At 39.1% G+C, this 21,603-nt stretch overlaps 1 protein-coding gene across 1 annotated transcript in view; it reads left to right on the top strand.

Moving 5' to 3' along the window:
* The window catches only part of neb (nebulin), a 322,851-nt gene that overhangs the window by 140,327 nt on the left and 160,921 nt on the right, over window positions 1-21,603 (top strand). The window contains exons 73-79 of the mRNA XM_059971179.1: window positions 1,339-1,443; window positions 6,399-6,710; window positions 10,507-10,710; window positions 10,805-10,909; window positions 12,209-12,313; window positions 16,718-17,029; window positions 19,620-19,724. Of these exons, the coding sequence (XP_059827162.1) occupies window positions 1,339-1,443; window positions 6,399-6,710; window positions 10,507-10,710; window positions 10,805-10,909; window positions 12,209-12,313; window positions 16,718-17,029; window positions 19,620-19,724 (1,248 nt within the window). The remainder of the gene's footprint in view (window positions 1-1,338; window positions 1,444-6,398; window positions 6,711-10,506; window positions 10,711-10,804; window positions 10,910-12,208; window positions 12,314-16,717; window positions 17,030-19,619; window positions 19,725-21,603) is intronic.

Here is a 21,603-nt window from a genome sequence, read left to right as displayed (position 1 = left end):
TTACAGAGTTCCGATGTTACCTCGCAGCCTTAGACTCTGGTTTCCTCCCTCAGTCCAAAGATGTACCAATTGTTAGGTTAATTGGTCATTGTAAATTGTTCTATAATTAGGCAAGGATTAAATCATGGAATTGCTGTGCAGTGTGGCTTCTAGGGCTGGAAGTGCCTATTCCAAGCTGTATCTCAATAAATACATAAATGTAAATATCATTGCCAAAGGCAGAACAATCCTTTTCTTCCTGTAATAACCTGTGGTATATCCTGTCCAGCCCCAGAGACTTATCTAACTAAATGTTTTTCAAAAGTTCCAGCATATTCTCTATCTTAATGTTAACATGTTCTAGCTTATCAGCCTTTTCTACATGGTCATCAGATTGGTCAAGTTTATTTTTAACTATATTATATTTAGATCCAAGTTCCCTCTCATTGCTGAATACTTCAGCTACAATGCTCACACCAGTACTGGTGCACTTGAAAGTACTGGATTGCTGATAATGTTAAATTTTTTTTATCACTTTAAAAGGCAGAAATTGGCTGCCCTTGCTGAGTACAGCTCTTGTGACCAAAAAGCCAACATGAAAACATACAACAGCATTTGAACTGGCCTAGTAATCAGGTGACATGCCTGCAAAGAGAACTGAGGTTCTAAGACCATCCTCATTGTCAGTGAATTTGGAACCCACTGGTAATGGAAATGAGGCTGAAGTATTTTTAATTATCTTTAGCAAGAAATACAAATTAATCTTAAAGGCATGGAGTCATAGAGCAATATAACTTCGATATCGACCCTTGGCCCAGCAAACTCCATGCTGACCATCCAGCTCGTCCCAGTGTGTGTTGTGACGAACTGGTAACTTCCATAATCAGCTACAGACTATGGCAATATTGCTCCTATTTGGTGAATTGATGAACAATAAAGAGGTTACATTTCTGTTATACTTAGCCTTCAAACCAAATTTCTTTTTCGAGACAGCTATGTCAGGAAGAGGCTTTAAGGAGTTCAAGTTTAAAAGGACTTTGCCTTGGGGCACATTTATAGAGTGCCTTAACTATCAACCAGACAAGTAACTAGATTTTCCAATTAAAACATTTGTATGAAACCTCTTCTACCTTAAGTGTTAATTTATTAATTTTGAAGTGATTAACAGAGTAAAATTGTTGTTTGCCTATTCTGCTTTACATTACTTTACTCTGAAATTCTAAAGTAGAATTCAAAGACTGCTAGATATGAATTAGCATCATGTTGGTAATAGTGTGACTTGCTATACCAGACTAACCATTCAGCATCTTCTTCAAGTCATACTGCTATTGAGTAATTTATACTTCTGTTTCTTCACAGAAAATTTACACAGATGCCTGGGAAGGTATGAAGAAGTCTATAAATTATAATGTTGATGCTATATCTATTCAAAGTGCAAAGGCTTCCAGAAGTATTGCAAGTGACGTGAGTATAGAACATTTGTCTAAATATTGATTTTTCTGTGCTTGTGTAAATAATTTTGACTGAAAAAATTTATGGTCATTATCTCTAATAGAAAAAGTAGGGACTAAAAATCACAACAATTAACTAATGGTTCTAAATCTTTCATAATATTCTTTTCTTTGATTATATGTGTTTTAGATATTTCATTTCTGTATAATCATTGGTATTCAAGGCAAGTTTTTGGGAATTGGTACCTTTTTCTATGTACCTTTGCCCTGAGATTTGAGCACACCTGTTTATTTTTGATAAGACAAATACAAAATGCTATTTGAGGAATTTGCTAAAATGTTGTTTGATGGGCATGCTGTAAACCATAATCTGTGTCACTAGGACCAAAACATGTTAATAATACCTGCCTTCAGTCTGATATATGTACTTAAGGTACTGCACAGAACAAGTCATTTATACCAAACATTGCATGGAGTCATGGAGTAATACAGCATGGAAACAGGCCCTTTTGTCTATGGCCCATGCCAGCCCAAGTATGCACCCTTTCCCACCCACCTGGCTTAATCTATCACCTTTTAGTTAGCCTCCTTCCTCTCCCCGCCCCCACCTTTTTATTCTGGCGTTTTCCCCCTTCCTTCTCAGTCTTAAAGAAGGGTCTCGGCCTGGAACGTCGACTGTTAATCATTTCCATAGATGCTGCCTGACCTGCTGAGTTCCTCCAGCATTTTGTGTGTATTACTTTAGATTTCCAGCATCTGCAGACTCTCATGTGTTTATGATTTGATCCTCCCTGTTAGTCCCAGTTGCCTGCATTTGACCTGTGACCCACCAGGCCCTTCCCCTCCTTGTACCTATCCAAATGGTTCTTAAATGTCAGAACTGTAACTGCCTTGAATGCATCCTCTGACAGCTCATTCCAGCTACTCACTGCCCTCTGGGTAAAGAAATTACCTCTCCGGTCACGTTGAAATCTTGCCCCTCTTATCTTGTATCTGTGCCCTCTCGTTTTGGACTCCGCAACTCTGGGGAAAAGGCAATGACCATCCATCCTACCAGTACCCCTCCTGATTTTACAAACTTCTGTGAGGTCACTTCTCATTCTCCTCTGCTCCAAGGAATAAAGGTCCAGTGTGGCCAATCTCTCCTGATAGCTCAAACCCTCTAGTCTAGGCACTGTCCTCGTAAATCCCTACTGCACCCTTTGCAGCTTAACAATGTCCTTCAGTATTGGGAATGACATTTGGCTGAAGCTTTGGCTGACATTTGTATCCTTCCACATGTAACACAACTAAAATTACTTTCTGTTTCCTTCTCTCTCACAATCCTATCCAACTTCTTAACTAGACACCTCAAAAAACTCATGGCTAATTCATGTTACATTGCTCTCTAGGAACAGAAGTTCTTGTTGAATTCTCTTTTGGATTTTATGTGTGGATTTGGTTTTGCTATGAAGCTTCATTTCTCATCAGCTTTATCAAACTATTAGACCAGCCCCTCAGCCATCTCATTTTATCCTCTATTAACTGCTACATATTCATTTTTACACGTTGTAAACCTTTTACTTATGACAAGTTGACCAGGACTTTATACAGAATTCCATGTACGGTTTAACCAAGGTTTACATTAACTTTGCCATATTCACTAAATTCTATTTCCAATCCTCTGGAAATAAACCCTACTACAGTGGATTCTGGTTAATTGGGTCAGCAGTTAATCAGAGCAGTTGCTTATTTGAGCCAACTCTTAAAGAAAAAAATCTAATTGAGAAAATGGCTGGTATTCCTTTAGTTTATTTGGGACATTATGCTGCTTAATTGTGCTTGTGCTTGCATGTGCTTGCGCACCAAAAGCGGTGATTTGTGTCACTGATTTTTGTTGAGAAATAAGCAGTAAGATAATTCAGAACTGTCTTGCTCACTGGGGTTTGTGATGCCAGAAAAGGCTGGGAATTAAAATCAAACGAATTCACTACCTCAACAATTTAAGAAATATGAAAAATTTGAAGGCATCAACAATCATCTTGAATGTTACAATGAAAATGGAGATTTGGAGGATGTATTTGTCAAAAACACTGTATGAATTGTTCATTCAATTGCAGCGACTTCTATGGAGTCAACAAAAGATGCTATTGTCCCTTTTAAATGTATTTTTTATGATCGTAAGTTCCCGCTATATACTAAGAACTTAAAGTACTGTAGGTCTACCCCATTTCTACCTCAGTGTTAGAGAAAATGAAGGAGCTATGCATCGTGCTGCTGCCTGAGTCAAAGGAGACATACAGTCTAACTGCGAGTGACCATCTTGGTCACTTTTATTGTAATTGCAAGACCCTTTTGGACATTGTTAATGTGAAATGTCACAAGTCTGATTCACTGATTTATTGGCAGAGGGCGTGGTGGACAGCAGGGGAGCTATGGGGCCTCGGTTGTAGCAGAGACTAGGCCTCAAGCCTTGGTGTTGCCTGGTTACCACCTGATGCACCTCACCACACCACCACCAGTAGAGAGGCATTGGAGCCAGTGCAGTCCACCAGGGGCAGTGTGACGCAGCATCCAGGCCGGAGACAGTGCTACCGACTCAGTGTTCACTCAGCAAAAGACAAGCAGTATATTGTGGTCATCTGTAGATTTTTGCGGCATTCATTGAGTCAGGGTCTGGGGTAGTGTTTACTCAACAGAAGACAAGCTTTATTGTGGTCAGATGCAGATTTCTGTGACGTTCATGGCTTGGGTCTGGGCTTTTTTTTTGCATGGCTGCATCTTACTGATAACTTTATGTGCTTGCTACATTATATATGCTATATGTTCTTTGTTCTGTGCGACTGTTGGTACTGTGTTTTGCACTTTGGCCCTGGAGTAACACTGTCTAGTTTGGCTAATATGGGTATTCATGTATGGTTGAATGACAATTAAATTTGATTTGAATGAAGGCAGTTCATTGTCTGCACTAGGTTTCTGCACTGATGTTAATTTACCATCAATCAAAAGAATACGGCAGCACTGGATCGATCCTTCATCATTTAAATAAATGATTTGTTACTCACTTAAAGAGTAGATTGTCTTTTTTTAATGTTTTTAAAATTATTTCCATGAATCTTTGACTATCAGGGCAGCCACTTAATTACTGGTCCCGATGCATCCCAATTAACTGGAATCTACTGTGGATTTAATTGTGGTCTTGTCATCCTGTTTCACAACCTTCAATGAATTGTTTATTTCTCATTGATCCACCAATCCATTTGCATAGCCATCTCTACCAATTAATATGCAATCTTCTCTTTTTCCTTATTCTCTGCCATGATAAAATCTTGCACCAGTTCCTCACAGTTTTTTAAATTTATTACAGTCCTCTTCACATTGTGTAATCTGCATATTTGGAAACTGATTTTGTATGTCAAGTCTGAAGATTGTTATGTGGGATATTAGTATTGTTGGAATTGGCAGTCTGAGAGAGGTAATTTATCTGACGTTACAATTGATTGGATATAACAAAATATTTTAAAAATGTTCTATACTACTGCAGTTACACAGTGCTAATTATATGCAGAGCTAACATTTTGCCTTGATTCTAATTACCACTGAGCTGATGACAACAAATACTTTGACAGTTGTCCTGTTCAAGTCTGCTTGTTTGTATGTACAAGGGGATTACTGCAAGAGGCAGGGGAGTTGTGATTTTGAGGTACTGGTGGCTGTAAAGATATTTAACTGCTCCCCATAATTATACTTGTGCGATTGGAACTGTTAGATTTCCCAAGCCAGCGCTAAAACTCATAACACTGCTGAATAAAAGTTGCTTAGTCATACTAACATGTTTATAATTCCAACTGAGTTCCAGGAAGCAATTCTGTTTTTCTCCCTTGGTTCATCTTTTATAAGGGCAGCAAGTCAGTAGCTTGTAGTTATCACAGGATTTTACCTGATTTAAACTCCCACCTGCACCCAAATCCACACTTTCACCAAGAATTTCCCTCAAATACACAAGGTATGATGCCAAGCTACATCCCAGGGTGCGCTGGGACACATCATCAGTGATGTAGCCTGGGGTCGTCAGATCATTCAATGTCAGACACTCTCACCCACACAGGGTTGATCAGGCCCTGGCTTGTGTCCCACATTGGACCATGGGTCACACCTCTCGATCCATAGCCATCTGGAGGCTCGCTCAGCAGCCTCTGTGACGGTCCTGATGGTTCTTTTCTTTGCAGACCCCATAATGCCAAGGAGAGAAAAGGTTCTGCAGAGCGAGCAGCTGGCAAAACATCTACACCCCACCCTTATAGGCTCACATCATGCCCTCCACCCCTGTCTCTGGCACTGCTATACGAGCACCTGGTATTTGACTTTCTAACACTCAAACGCCTCCTCAAACTGGTCTTCCCAAGGAACTGTCAGTTCTAATATGATCACCTGCTTTAAGGTTTCTGACAGAGTAATCATGTAAGACTTCAGGGGTGACGGTTCAATGAAGTCAAGGGTCTTTAATCACTTGCCAAGAGCCTGTCAGTCACCGTGGTGGATAATCCTGCTATTCCACCAAAGTTGAGTCAACTGAAATCCAGAGAGCTTGGTTTTACTGCTTAAGATCCTTCTTAAAATTGGAAGATCTTGGGTAAAATCATGGATTGTCAAACTTGATAATACAGACTCTGATTACAAATGAGTAAACTCCTGTAATTAAGATCTGCACAGTTACGCCATATTGCCTTTAGCTAAATGGTTTTTTGAAGTGGCAGTTAGAAAAAGACAGCCAGTGAATGTGTTTGTACAATATTTTATCATTGCCAATTACTGAAAATTTTTACTTTAAAATAGTGTGTCCGTTTTAACACAGTTGTTCCTGCACTTCAATTAGTCCATGAAATAAAGGTAATATGTGACTTGTGAACTCTAAGGGGTAAGATTAGTATTTTTGTTTCAGAGCAGAATGCCAATTATAGATGATGTATTTGTGCTATTTCTTCACAGTATAAGTATAAAGAATTATATCGCAGTCAGCTTGGGCACCATATTGGATGCCGAGATATCTATGATGATCCCAAGATGGTCTGGTCGATGCATGTAGGTAAGATGCAGAGTGACAGGGAGTACAAGAAGGACTTTGAGAAAACCAAGACCAAGTTCAACATGCCAGTGGACATGCTGGACATCTTACTGGCCAAGAAATGCCAGACCCTGGTCAGTGACATCGACTATAGGCATTACCTGCACCAGTGGACCTGTCTCCCAGATCAGAATGATGTGATCCAGGCAAAGAAGGCCTATAATCTGCAGAGTGATGTGAGTATTAATATAATTCCTGAAAAGTAATATTTATATAATTTTTTGAAAAAATGCTCTTTTAGAATAACTTCTTTCATTTTCATTTTTTAGAATCTTTTTGATACATAATCTACAGCTATAAAATAATACAAAACTTCAACAAATTAATATATATACAATTAGTAAAGCTGAAGAAAATTTAAAAAACTGATAGTAATATATAAAAATGAAGGAAAAAAAATTTATACAGAGAAAACAAAGAAAAAAATCCCCATCTAACTAAGAAAAAAACCCCACTAACTGCAACAAAAAAGGAAAAAAAGACCCCATTTAGGAATGTGTGTGTGTGTGTGTGTAAAAAAAGAATCATCAACCACCAATTCATATTTATATAAAATAAGATTGTAAGGAAACCATAAAAAATAATTCAAATTAAATGATAATATTTGGCAAAAGAGCCCCATCTTCTCTCAAAATCGAATCGGGGATCAAAAGTTCTACTTCTAATTTTTTCCAAACTGAGACATAACAGTACTTGAGAAAACCATTCAATTAATGTAGGGACAGAGTTATCTTTACATTTTAATAAAATAAACTTTTTTAACTACCTGTGAGTTATTAGCAGAATTAATTAATTGGTATTGCAGATTGTGTTGGCTTGTGGCCAATGGTTAAGGCTTTGGTCTGGCGATCTGAAGGTTGCTAGTTCGAGCCTCAGCTAAGACAGTGGGTGTGACCTTGAGTAAGACACTTAACCACACACTGATCCTGTGCATTTATAACCCAGTGGTGGCGGCTGGTGCAGTATGGACAAGACAAGATTGAAGGAAGGAATAGAAATTCAGAATTTTAATCATGGGGTAATATGTGCAATAGTTTAATGTATTTACCCAAAATGAACTGGTATCTCAGGGCTGGGTGTGTCTGCACTTGCACTACCCACTCCCACCCTGGGACTCCTTCTCTGCCACCTGTCCCACGCCCTTCAAGCGGTGCTCCACCCTCGCCATTTCCAACATCCTTTGCTCCCGCCACATTTACACACTCGCTCTCCGCTCGATGTTAACAAATACAGTACTGTGCAAAGGTCTTTGGCAGCACTCTTCCTATATAGATGTGCCTAGGACTTTTGCAAAGTATTGTATATATCTAAACTTCTCTTAAACGTACAACTGAATTCACATCTGCCACTTAGAACCATAGAGCATTACAGCACAGAAACAGGCCTTTTGGCCCTTCTTGGCTGTGCTGAACCATTTTTCTGCCTAGTCCCACTGACCTGCAGCTGGGCCATATCCCTCCAACCCCCTCTCATCCATATACCTGTCCAAGTTTTTCTTAAAAGTCGAAAGTGAGCCCACATTTACCACTTCATCTGGCAGCTCATTCCACACTCCTTTTTTAAACAATGGAACTACATGAGCTATCCTCCAAACCTCCGGCATCTGACCCGTGGATATCGACATTTTAAATATTTCTGCCAGAGCCCCTGCAATTTCAACTCTAGTCTCCCTCAAGGTCCGAGGGAATACACTGTCAGGTCCTGGGGATTTATCTACTCTGATTTGCCTCAAGACAGCAAGCACCTCCTCCTCTTTAATCTGTATAAGTTCCATGACCTCCCTACTTGTTTGCCTTGTTTCCATAGACTCCATTCCAGTTTCCTTAGTAAATACAGATGCAAAAAACCCATTTAATATATTTCCCATTTCTTTTGGTTCCATACGTAGCCGACCACTCTGATCTTCAAGAGGACTAATTTTATCCCTTACTATCCTTTTGCTCTTAACATACCTGTAGAAGCTCTTAGGATTATCCTTCACCCTGACTGCCAAAGTAACCTCATGTCTTCTTTTAGTCCTCCTGATTTCTTTCTTAAGTATTTTCTTACTCTTTTTATACTCCTCAAGCATTTTATTTCCTCCCTGTTGCCTATACATGTTATACATCTCTCTCTTCTTCTTTAACAGAGTTCCAATATCCCTCAAGAACCAAGGTTCCTTATTCTTATTCGTTTTGCCTTTAACCCTGACAGGAACATACAAACTCTGCACTCTCAAAATTTCTCCTTTAAAGGCCTCCCACTTACCAATCACGTCCTTGCCAGAGAACAACCTGTCCTAATCTAAAAAAATCTGCAAGCATTCAGCCTTTCTCTACTCCTGTGTATACCTTTAAAAGATCTCCACTCAATCTCCAGCACTTCAGAGACTAAGTTCCAAAGCTATTCAGCCTTTCATGATAGCTCATGTCCTCAGGGAAGACTGAATCGGTTTGGAGTTTATTCCCTGGCAACACCCTTGTAAATCCTCTCTGCACTGTTTTTCTCTGTAATCATTAAAAGATGTCTGACAAGGAAGGGATGACAATAAATACATGATAACCAATGAGGTATTAGATCTTGACTTAAATTTCTACAGTCCAGAAGGAAATAAGATCTTAGGTGGCATGTTAGGGTAGCAGTTAGCACAACACTTTACAGTGCCAGCGTCCCTGGTTCAATTCCTGCTGCTGCCTGTAAGGAGATGTTCTCCTTGTGACTATATGAGTTTTCTCCAGACACACAGGTTTACAGGTTTCCTCCCACAGTCCAAGGACGCACTAGTAGGGTTAATCGGTCATTGCAAATTTTCCTGTGATTGGGCTAGGATTAAATCAGAGGATTGCTGAGTGGTGCAGCTCGAAGGGCTGGAAGGGCCTTTTACGTGCTGTATCTCAATAGGTGAATAAACATGAAATTATACAAATATTTAATGCGTTTGATGTTTGAGAGTGTGTCTCAAACCATGAAAATGGAATGTGAGACAAACTGCTCCCTTAAAGGCAGTGGCGAGTACCAAACCCAGGTGGCTGGTGCTGCAAAGTGACCTGCTAACCTCTATGCTACCCTGCCACCCACAAGATAAAATGAGTTACAGTCATATGAGTTACAACATGCTCAGTGAACGCCTTGAAGTGTCACAGAACTGGGAGCAGAAAGCAAAATACACTTGGAATTGAGTTCAGTCAACAGTATTACTTTGCCACCTTGAACATCATAATAACATTATAAATGTAATGTCAAAGTAGATAAGGAGATACTTATAATTAGTGCCAAGAAGCAAATAGTCAGGTTTTAAGTGAGTTTAAATGAAGCGAGATGAATAAAATGCCAGAATTTATCACTGACAGCTATTGTAAATATTATTGTTGGAGTAAACCAAGCTAGAAGTACAACAAGGAGTGCAGCGACCTTGCAGGGTTGCAGACAATACAGGGATGAGTTTTAATTTTTTATTGAATAAAATCAATAATTACTTCCCACATATCCTATTTTTAAATGTTATATATTTTGATTAACACCCAATTTCTTCTTGGGAATCAAGAACATAATTTTAATATACCAAACATTCATATGAATATGAATGTGGCTCTTTGGCCTCTCAAGTCATTGCTGTGTCAATGAGCTCTCCCATCAGTCTCTTTTTCCAACTTATTACCCCATGACTTATTTTCTCTCATACATCTCTCAACTCCCCCAACCGATATCTTCTGCCATCCTCCTGCAGAGAGCAGCAATTTATAGTGGAAAATTAGCCTTTGTGTAGGATGCAAATTTATGGAAGTGACGGAGAAGTGGTGAGCGCATGACACTGACAGATTTAATGAGGAAAGATGCAAACAGCATAAATATTCCCAACATCTGATTGGATTAATTGACAGCAAAATGACAAGAAACTGCTGGACAGCTCAGTTGTCTGAGCAGCATTTGTGGGTCATATAAAATGATTCTGTGTTGTATGTCAATGTAATCCTCTGTGTGACCTTTCTCTAGTGGGTTTACAAATCCGATATGGAATGGATGCGTGGTATTGGATGGATGCCCAATGATTCCCTTGATGTTAAGAAAGTGCAGAAAGCCCAGGAGATCCTTAATGAGCGACTCTACCGTCAGCCTCCTGATCGGTTCAAGTTCACCAGCATTGTCGACCTACCCATTATTGTCCAGTCTAAAATCAACGCAGAACAATTAAGTGATGTAAGAAACTTAAGATAACTCAACAACGCCATGCCTTCCTCTTGAAATTTTAAATGGATTGGATGTGGAGTTTACTTTGATTCTGTTTGTTCAGGCAAAATACAAAGAAGCATGGGAGAAAGACAAACTTCAGATTCATGTCCTGCCTGATACTCCAGAGATATTGTTGGCAAAATCCAATGCTGAAAATGTTAGTCAGGTAAGTGCATAATATTAATTCATGTTGAATACAATTTTGCTGAATTGTTAATTTTTTAGAGATACATAATGGGATGAACAGTCCTCAAAATGAGCCCATTGGTTGGGGGAACAGTTCAGTAATGGGAGTGAGTGAAGTTGGCTTGTTGATCTTTCATTAATCCTGTTTAATGGTACTATTCTATAGATTTACTGAGTATGCCTACAGGAAAATGAATCTCAAGGTTGTATATAGTGGCATATATGTACTGTACTTTGACAATAGAATTTACTTTGAACTTTGAACTTTTGAGTGACGTTATCCCCTCTGGTTCAAGAGCATGATGGTTGAGGTGTTTGAGGCTCCTGCACCTTCTTCCTAATGGCAGCAGTGAGAAGAGAGCGTGACCTGGGTGGTGGGGGTCCTTGATAATTGATGCTGCTTTCCTGCAGCAGCATTCTGCGTAGATGTGCTCAATGTTGGAGAGAGCTTTACACGTGATAGACTTGGCTGTATCCACTACTTTTTTATAGGATTTTTTGTTCAAGGGCCAAATCTTTACAATAATTTATAACAAGAATAAATCTGACATTAGACATGGGCCCAACGTAACCTTCTCAACCAATAGGTGCTCTTTACTAATGTCTGGGGATATATTAACATTGGAAAAGTTGTTTAACAGAGTAATTACACAACAGCCTGATGTAAAAAGAAAAAAAATGTTGGAAGCACTCATATCTTCTGTTTTTATTTATATACTTCCACCGTCTGCAGTTTTTATTTTCGATTTTCAACCGCCTTATATAAAGTTCAAAGTATACCTATTTTGTATACATACATTATGCAACCTTGAGATTCATCTCCTTACAGGCAGCCACAAAACAAAGGAACCTATTAAAATAAAAGACTGCCAAACACCCAATATGCAGAGAAAGGGAGAGAAAAAAAGATATTGTGCAAACAATAAAAGTAAGCAAACAGCATTCAGGATGAAAGTGAGTTCATAGCCATGAAGCCTGGAGCAGGCTACAGCCTCAACCTCAGTACCCCCCCCCCCCCCATATCATCTGTCACCATAACTTCAAAATGTATCCCTATATCGTAATCATTAATATCTGAGAGCTTGGGATGATTACTGGCCATGACAATGTTGTCCATATCTGATGATTTAATTTAAAAGTAAACATTGATCCCAAAAGTTCTGATGCGGAGCTCAAAGTCTGCTAAATATTAATTGGGATAATACATAAAATTTAATATCTTTAGATGATTGTCCTGTATGTGGGATATAAAGCAATTGCTCTTTCTGTTCTTCCATAGAAACTTTACAGAGAGGGCTGGGAAAAGATGAAGAAGTCTACCAATTATCACGCTGATGCTATGTCTATTCAAAGTGCAAAAGCTTCTAGAGATATTGCAAGTGACGTAAGTTTGACTGAACATTGATGATTGTGTGACAATAAATTATGAAGGACCATTTTGACTGTGCAAAACTTGCAAAGAAATTTTTAGAAATTTCAGAAACATCAGTAGTTGAAGCTCACATCAAAAGATTCTTTTATCAGCATTATATCTTATTTGGATATTTAAGTTCTGTGTATTTAATTGTATTCAAGGAAAGTTTGTGAGAGTTGATAGCTTTTCACTTTTCTCCTTCAGTGCTTTACAAGTTGACCACATTTGATTCATTGGTGAAATGGAGGCCTATTGTAAGAGTTTGTATAAATGAGGTTTGACAGCTGTGCTATCAACTGTAAATTATGTCATATTAAATTGAGTCATTATGATCGCTTCATCAAGCACCTCCGCTCCATCTGCCAAAAATGGAACTTCTCAGTGACCAAACATTCCCATTCCCATTCCTTCGTGTCGGTCCACGGCCTCTTCTTGTGCCAAGAGGAGGTCATCCTCAGGGTGGAGGAGCAACACCTTATATTCCGTCTTGATAGCCTCTAATCTGATACAATGAGTATCAATTTCTCCTTCCAGTAAAAAAAATATTTTCCCTTCCCCTCCCCTCTTCTCCTGTTCCCACCCTGGCCTCTTACCTTGTCTCACCTGCCTATTCCTCCTGGATTTCCTCCTCCTTCCCTTTTTCCTGTGGTCCACTCTTCTCTCCTATCAGATTAATTCCTCTCCAGCCCTTTACCTTTCCTACCCACTTAACTTCACCTATCACCTTCTCCTTCCCCTCCCCCTTCCTTTCCAGTCCTGATGAAGGTTCATGGCCCAAAACATCGACTGTTTATTCATCTCTATAGATGCTGCCTGACCTGCTGAATTCCTCAACATTTTGTGTCCGTTACTCTGGATTTCCATCATCCACCTGTTTATGACTTCAACACATAGAAGGCTTGAGTTAATTGAATGTATGTAATATACAATGGAGACAAAATATTCCGTTCAATCAGCCCATGCTGGCGATCATGTTTTGTAGAAGCTCTTACACATCCTTTGCATTAATGCAGTGAACTTTGCTTTTTATCCCTTTTTCATAAACGGATCCAGTCTCTTATTAAATGAAGCTTAACCAAAGATTTAAAAGTTTCTCACGCTACTCACCGGCAAATGAAATTGCTTATGATTTAATTCTGGTCATGCTCTTACATCTACTCTGCCTTCCATCAGATCACCACTCTGCCTTCATTTCTTAAGAAATCCTAAACCCATTATTACTTTTTCCTTAATCAAACATACTCATATTTCTGTTATGTTCCTTGCAAATCATTTTTTCATGCCTTCCTGCACCTCAATATCCTTTTCATTAGCTAGAAATCTGAAATGCACACTGTTCCCCAGTCTTAGCTAAACCTATGGTTCAATATTGGTTCAGAATTAATTCCCTAATTCTCCTTTCTAATATGTTAGAAATAAATACTTTTTCTGTTTGATGGTTTTGTTCCTTTACTTTTAGTGAAATATTAATTTCTCTATGATGCACCATTTATTTTCTTATCATACATAAGTAATGTGATCTCTTATCAAAACTCTACAAGACCACAAGACATTGGAGTAGAATTCAGCCTATCAAGTCTGCCCCACAATTGATTTATGACTGATTTATTATCCTTCTCAGTCCATTCTCCTGCCTTCTGCTCATAATTTTGACTGCCCTACTAACTTAGCTGATTAGACCATTAGACAAAGGAGTTGAATTACACTACTCAGCCCAGCGAGTTTGCTAAGCATTCCATGATGGCTGGATTATTATCTCTCTCAGCCCATTCTCCTGCCCTTGATGCCCTGACTAATCAAGAACCTATCAATCTCCTTTAAATATATCAATAACTTGGCCTCCACAGCTAATGTGACAATGAACTCCACAGATTCACCACTAATCTGGCTGAAAAAATTCTTCCTCATCTCTGTTCTGATAGGCCCTTTGGTGCTGGACTCTCCCACTACAGGAAACAGCCTCTCCACATCCACTCTATCTAGGCCTCTCAAAGTTCGGTAGGTTTCAATAAGAACACACACACTCACACACACACACACACACACACACACACACACACACACATACAATAACTCACAATTCAGTGTTTTGAAAGTTTATGCCAACGTACCTTTCCTTGTCATCTGTTGTAGCCATCTTTGGCATTAATGTCTCAAAACTGGCCAATATGGTATATTCTACAGATATGTAAGTAGTGTTTTCTATTCCAAGTCAGAATGAATACTCTGTGGTAGCTGTTTTGTTCAAAGTAGTCAGCCTTAGACACCATGTCCTCTAATATAACATTAGAAAATTATTTGAAAGTATCCATTGATCTAAACTGCTGCATTTATAGTGTTTTAATTATAAAAATAACCAACATCCAACCATTATTTTAATTAACCCTGAGTTGCCATCAGCATCTAGCATGATGATTCTACCTTTCTGATTGAGTCCACAAGGGTATTTGTCAGAGCTTTCTCGTGTTCATGAGGAGTTGTAGATTAACTTTCCACTTGTATTCAGATCTACACATTCAACAAAGGTTAAAATTCTCTCCAATAAAAGTTCCACAGAAGTTAAGCTAATATATGAATTTAGAGCTGAATTTTTTATTTATATAATTTCTCCCCATTCCCTTGCACTTACCCCTGCAACTGAAGGGGGGGGGGTAGTGGGGAGTCATAGCTATCTCTTTATCTGTTCCATCAGCACCGTCCAGTGACCTAAAAGCCCCACTAGGTGAGCCAGAAATTCACCTTCACCTCTTCCACTTTGGTGTAATTGATTCTGTGCTTTTGATGTGACCACCTCTACACTGGTGAAACCAAGCACGGGCTTCTGTTCTGTGGAGCACTGTGTCTACAATGGCCATCTTGGATGTTCAGTTGTGTGTTGTTTTAACTCTCCTTCCCATCCTCAAGCCAACCTATATCATTAACCTTCTGCATTGCTACTCAGAGGTCAAATGCAATTTGGAAGAACAACATCTCCTATTTTGCTTGGATAACTTAACAACTCAGTGGTATGAACATTTAAAGATTCAGTTTCAGGTAATCCACACCCCCAGTGCTCTCTTTCTACACACACCCATCCAACTTGTATTCCTCTTGCTTTCTTCAACTTTTTTCCAACCCTCCCCTCAACAGATTCCTTCTGCCCATCATCTGGTCTTCAACTTGTTCCACCATCACCTACCATCCTCGGTAGGAACTCTTTATCTGCCACTTGGTTCAATCTGCCCTTACCTGGTTCCACCAATCACCTACGAACCTGTACCTAGAGATCTCCATACACTTGCAATCCTTTGTATTCTTCCTTAGTCCTGGAATGAATGTTGTCCTTTCCGCATTCAGATTGTTGTTCGTAAGACTCAGAGTTCACCATTCTAATCATAATTGTACAATATCAGACACTACAATTCCTGATTTGGCAGAAAACCTTGACAATTAAAGACAACAAAGCTATTTAAAATTGGCATTAACTATCCCAGCTTTTGAAGTGAACAGTTCAGAAAAAGAAATTCAATAAATACTTTGTATTAATTTTAAAATATTATCACAATCATCATCATTATGTGCCATTTCATATGATGTGGGCGATCGTGATCTTTTGACCATGTTTGTTCCTGGCGAATTCTTCAACCAAAGTAGTTTCTCATTTCTTACTTTAGGGCAGTGACTTTACAAGTCGGGTGACCTGAACAATTATCAATACTCTTGGCGTCAGTAGTTGCATAACCCGAGCTTGTGATGTGCACCAGCTGCTCATTTGGCCATCCACCATCTCCTCCCGTGACTTCACATGAACCTGATCGGGGGTGGGAGGGGTGCTAAGCAGGTGTTACACCTTGCCCAAGGGTGACCTGGAGGCCAGCAGAGGGAAGGAGCACTTTACATCTCCCCTGGTAGAGGTGTGTCTCTACCCCACCATATAAAAATATCTATTTTTAAAGATTAGTTTTAATTGTCACACCTTCATCAAAGCATATAGGTAAATGAATCATTTACAGCAAATCAAATCAGTGAGCATTGTGCTGGACAGCTGGCAAGTGTTCCCACCCTTCCAGTGCCAATATATCATGCCCACAACTCGCCACCCCTAACCATACATCTTTGAGATGTGGCAGAAAAACCAGACAATCCAGAGGAAACAAACGTTGCCATGGGGGGAGCTGATAAGACTCCGTAGAGACAGCAGCAGAATTGCATGTGAGTGGATGGCTCTGTACTTGCTCTACATCTTAGCTACACTATTATGCCAACGTCACTCAACCTGAATAACTTTTCAATTACACCATAAATTTAAAACAACTAGTAAAGAGTAAGGACAGCATATCTGCTTTAGAATAAAATGCTAATAATGATTGATGTCATTATACTATTTCTTCACAGTATAAGTATAAAGAATTATATCGCAGTCAGCTTGGGCACCTTGTTGGATGCCGCGACATCTATGATGATCCCAAAATGGTCTGGTCGGTACATACAACCAAGATGCAGAGTGACAGGGAGTACAAGAAGGAGTTTCAGAAGAGCAAAACCAAGTTCAATATACCAGTGGACATGCTGGAAATCGTGGCGGCCAAGAAATGCCAGAACATGGTCAGTGATATTGACTACAGACATTACCTGCACCAGTGGACCTGTCTCCCAGATCAGAATGATGTGATCCAGGCAAAGAAGGCCTATGAGTTGCAGAGTGATGTGAGTACGATGAAATGTTGGAGTTTACATTCCAATTCCTGTGACTCGTTATTCCATTCTGAACAATAATTTTCTGTGCCAGCACCTCCAGATTTTAAGCAGGGTGGAGCTTTAATCTATATGTTAGAAAATATTTAATTGTACCAACCTAAGAGAAAAGCATTACAACTTTTCAAAGTGTTTACCTACCTTTCGGAATGTCTTAAGGAGCTTTACATCAGTGAAGTACTTCTAAATTGGGGTTCCCACCCCTTTTTTACGCCTTGAACCCTGCCATTAACCCAGTGGTCCTTGGTGCCAGATTGGGAGCCCCTGTTATAAAACAATGTATTGAATATAGCTTTCAGTTTGTTCCCAAAGGACTTCCATAAACAGCACTCCAATATTCCTTACGAAAACATTTTGATGTAACTGTCGTAGTTGAAGAGTTTTTAAAATAATAATACTAATAATAAGTACTTAATTGATCCTAAGTGGGAAATTCTTTCATTACAACAGCAACATTTAATAACACACTCAGCAGTGTGCAGGCTTAACTACAGAATAATAATATACACCATAATAATTTACCAATGTACAATAATAATGTATAAAATAATAAAGCAGTGACTATTGTACTATGGTATGTGTTCTCCTGTCACACAGAGATGAACTGTTACAACAGAGATGAACACCCCTTGATCTTTCCTCTGATTGGTTTTCCACCCTCCCTCCACCTTCTTTATAAGGCCCCTGTCCCCCCCCCCTTTAGTCCTGACTAAGGGTCTCGGCCTGAAACGTTGACTGCTCCTTTCAATGGATGCTGCCTGATCTGCTGAGTTCATCCAGCTTGTTTGCATGTCTTGATTTGACCACAGCATCTGCAGTATACTTTGTGATGAACTGTTATATATGACTATTGCATTTGGTAGGAAATATTTTCTGTAATGTGACAGCGGAGCTGAATGAGTCTGTTCAAAAAGGTTCTCTGCTGCTTATTCAGAAGGTCATGGAGAGGATGGGCCAGACTGTCCCATAATGGATAACAGTTTGTTTATTGACCTCCTCTCCACCACTCACTCAAAAGAGTCTGGGTTGTAGCCAAAGACAGATCCAGCCTTTTTGACTTTAATTTCAGAGGGCAACTCTTTCCCACATCCTTTGTGCTGATTATTTAAAGTTTGTTCCACTGCAACTAATAATGATGTGACTTAAACAAATCCCCCAACTTTATGGAATGGTGTCCATGTGTGATGACTTTCTCTCAGCACGGTTAGCAGAGTGATGAAAATGAGAGTAGTTAACTATGTTACAATGGATCTGAAGTTAGGTAAAGACCAGAGTGGTATTGGAAACAGATTTTCTTTCTTGAAGGACTTCAGTGAACTATATGGAATTTTATCATCTTAAATTTATTGGTCACCATATGTATAGTTTATTTAATTTATTGGATTTAAATTCTCCAGCTATAAAAAGATTTGAATTTGTATCCCCAGCTAATTAGTCCAGGGTTCTGGTCTACTAAGCCATTAACTTAATCATATGTGCCTATAAGATCAATTCAAGATTTAGAATCTTACTGCAATTGGTGCTCTGTGAACAGGGTACCTATTGAGACCACTCAGTATTTCAGTGTCAGTGAACCAATCAAATGGCTGGATTATAATTTTTTTTTTTGCGTAAGTGATAACATGTGTTTGCAGTTTAAATGTTCACCAATGAACTGAACTTTCCTAAAGTGAGAGAAGGAAATCTGGTCAATAAATCATTTGTTCATCCCTGTTCTGAATGTAAAACAGCATTACCAAGAGTCAGGGAAAAGAAGATCAGTATAAAGATGTTTTTCACAGAGAGAATGATAGATGTCCAGAATGTGCTGCCAGGGTCCATACTGGAAGCATTCAGGCAGACACATAAGCATGTAGAGAATGCAGGATTACACATTACTGAGCAAATTTCTTAGGCACATATATATACCTAAGACTTTTGCACCATTCTGTATTTGTTGACGTGGAGTGAAGAATGAGTTTGTAAATCTGGCGGGAGTAAAGGATGTTGGAATGATGAGGGTGGAGAGCCATGGGGGTGGGGGGGGGTGGGGGACAGGTGGCAAAGAAGGAGTGCCAAGGGTGGGGGTGGCATAGATTCAGACACACCCAGCACTGAGGCACCAGGCAAGGCAATTTGATTCCAAACAATTGGTTTATTGATCATTACAGACTGTCCCTCTGATGCTTCCCGCTCCCTCCCCTCTCCCTTCTCCTTTTCCCAACCATGATTCCCCTCTTCCTGCCCCTTCCTACTCTCAGTCCGCAATACAGACCTGTATCAGAATCAAGTTTATCATCACTAATGTATGTCACGAATTTTTTTTGTGACAGCATTACAGTGCAATACATAAAATTACTACAGTCCTGTGCAAAAGTCTTAGGAACTCTAGTGATATATATGTGCCTAAGACTTTGCACAGTACCACTGATAAGGTGCAGGTAGATGTGATTAGTTTCATTTGATATCATAGCACAGACATTATGGGGCCCAAGAGTCTGTCCTGTGATTATACAGCTCTGTATTTCATATAAATTGACAATCTTCTTTTCATTTGATGCAGGTTATTTACAAATGCGATATGGACTGGATGCGTGGCATTGGATGGATCCCTACAGATTCTATTGATGTTAAAAAAGTAAAGCATGCCCAGGATATTTTAAGCGATGTAAGTTTGTGAGATCCTTTTCTGTGTTTGAGCTGTCACATTCAAGCAATTCAAGATTGGTTAATGGTTAATGCCAATTGTAGAGGAGATCGAAGTAATTGTTACTCAAGATCCGATGCAGCACATTAGAAACTCAATTAGATAAAGAACACCATAATTAAAAACACACTATAAGTATAAATATATAAGATAGCTTATGTGCATATATAGATTGTATGAGCAAAGTGACATTTGACATATTACAAAAGCAAACATAATTTGTTACTTAATTAATTAGTAATTTGTATTTTTATACCTTTTAAACTATTTCTATGAAACTTTGGTTAATGAGGACAGCCACTTAATTAGGCCAAGATGTAGTAGTCCCAATGTATCCCATTTAACTGGAATCTACTGAATTAATTGGGGAAACCCAACATGAATTTCTTGTTTCTATTTTTATGTCTGATGAGGTAAAATACAGTTAATGTGATGCAGGAAGTGTTATGACATCCATCTATTTAAAACACAAAATAATTGATTGCGTAAGTATTTACACTCTTTAACATGACACACCAAATCTTCACCGGTGCAGCCAATTGGTCTTAGAAGTCACATAATTAGTTAAATGGAGATCACCTGTGTGCAGTCAATGTGTTTCAATTGATTATAGTAAAAATACACCTGTATGTGGAAGGTCCAACTGCTGGTGAGACAGTATCCTGGCAAAAACTACACCATGAAGACAAAGGAATACTCCAAGCAACTCCGCAAAAAGCTTGTTGAAAAGCACGTCAGGAGATGAGTACAAGAAAATTTCCAAGTCACTGAATATCCTGTGGAGTATAGTTGCATCAGTCATCAAGAAATGGAAAGAATATGGCACAGCTGTAAATCTGCCGAGAGCAGGTCAACCTCAAGAACTGAGTGACTGTGCAAGGAGGGGTCTCATGAGGGAGGCCACCAAGGGAGCTGTGACAACTCTACAGGAGTTACAAGCTTCAGTGGAAGGCTTGTAAAGGTAGAGGGTAAAATGAATGCAGCAAAATACAGGGAAAACCTGATGCGGTCTGCAAGAGAACTGCGACTTGGGAGAAGGTTTGTTTACCAGCAAGACGATAACCCCAAGCATAAAGCGAAAGTTACACAGGAATGGCTTAAAAACAACAAAGTTGATGTCCTGGAGTGGCCAAGTCAGACCTCAATCCAATTGAGAATTTGTGGCTGGACTTGAAAAAGGTTGTTTACTCACAATCCCCTTGCAATTTGACAGAGCTTGAGCAGTTTTGTAAAGAAGAATGGGGAAAAATTGCAGTGTCTAGAGTGCAAAACTGATCAAGACCTATCCACACAGACTCAAGCCTGTAATGGCTGCTACAGGTGCATCTACTAAATACTGAATTGAAGGGGTTGAGTATTTGTGCCATCAATTATCTTGTGTTTTATATTTGCAATTAATATAGATCACCTTGTAGAGATATGTTTTCACTTTGACATGAAAGAGTCTTTTTCTGTTAACCAGTATATTAAAAAAAAACAAATTAAATCCATTGCGATTCAATGCTGTAAAACAATAAAACATGAAAACTTCCAAGGGAGGGTAAATACTTTTTATAGGCACAGTATATAAAGCCAACATGGGACATATTTGTCTGAATGGTTTCTTTCCATGCCATAACTTTCTGTCATTCTATAATTATTATCCTCACTGCTTGGGCAGTAGGTTTGCATACTTGGCAATGGACAGCTGAGCTACAATCCAGGGTCCCTGTCTGCATATTATAGAGGAAGTATATTAAAGGAAGGATATAAAAAGATTTGCAAGAATGATTCCAGAAATGAAAGCTATTAAGTATCAAGAAAGATTAAATAAGCAAGGAAAAGGGTCTTTAAGATAATG

Source organism: Hypanus sabinus, chromosome 5 (genome assembly GCF_030144855.1).
Source record: "Hypanus sabinus isolate sHypSab1 chromosome 5, sHypSab1.hap1, whole genome shotgun sequence".
Taxonomy (NCBI): Eukaryota; Metazoa; Chordata; class Chondrichthyes; order Myliobatiformes; family Dasyatidae; genus Hypanus; species Hypanus sabinus.
The sequence above is the reverse complement of the archived record's forward strand: the minus strand, read 5'-3'. Positions and strand labels throughout refer to the sequence as shown.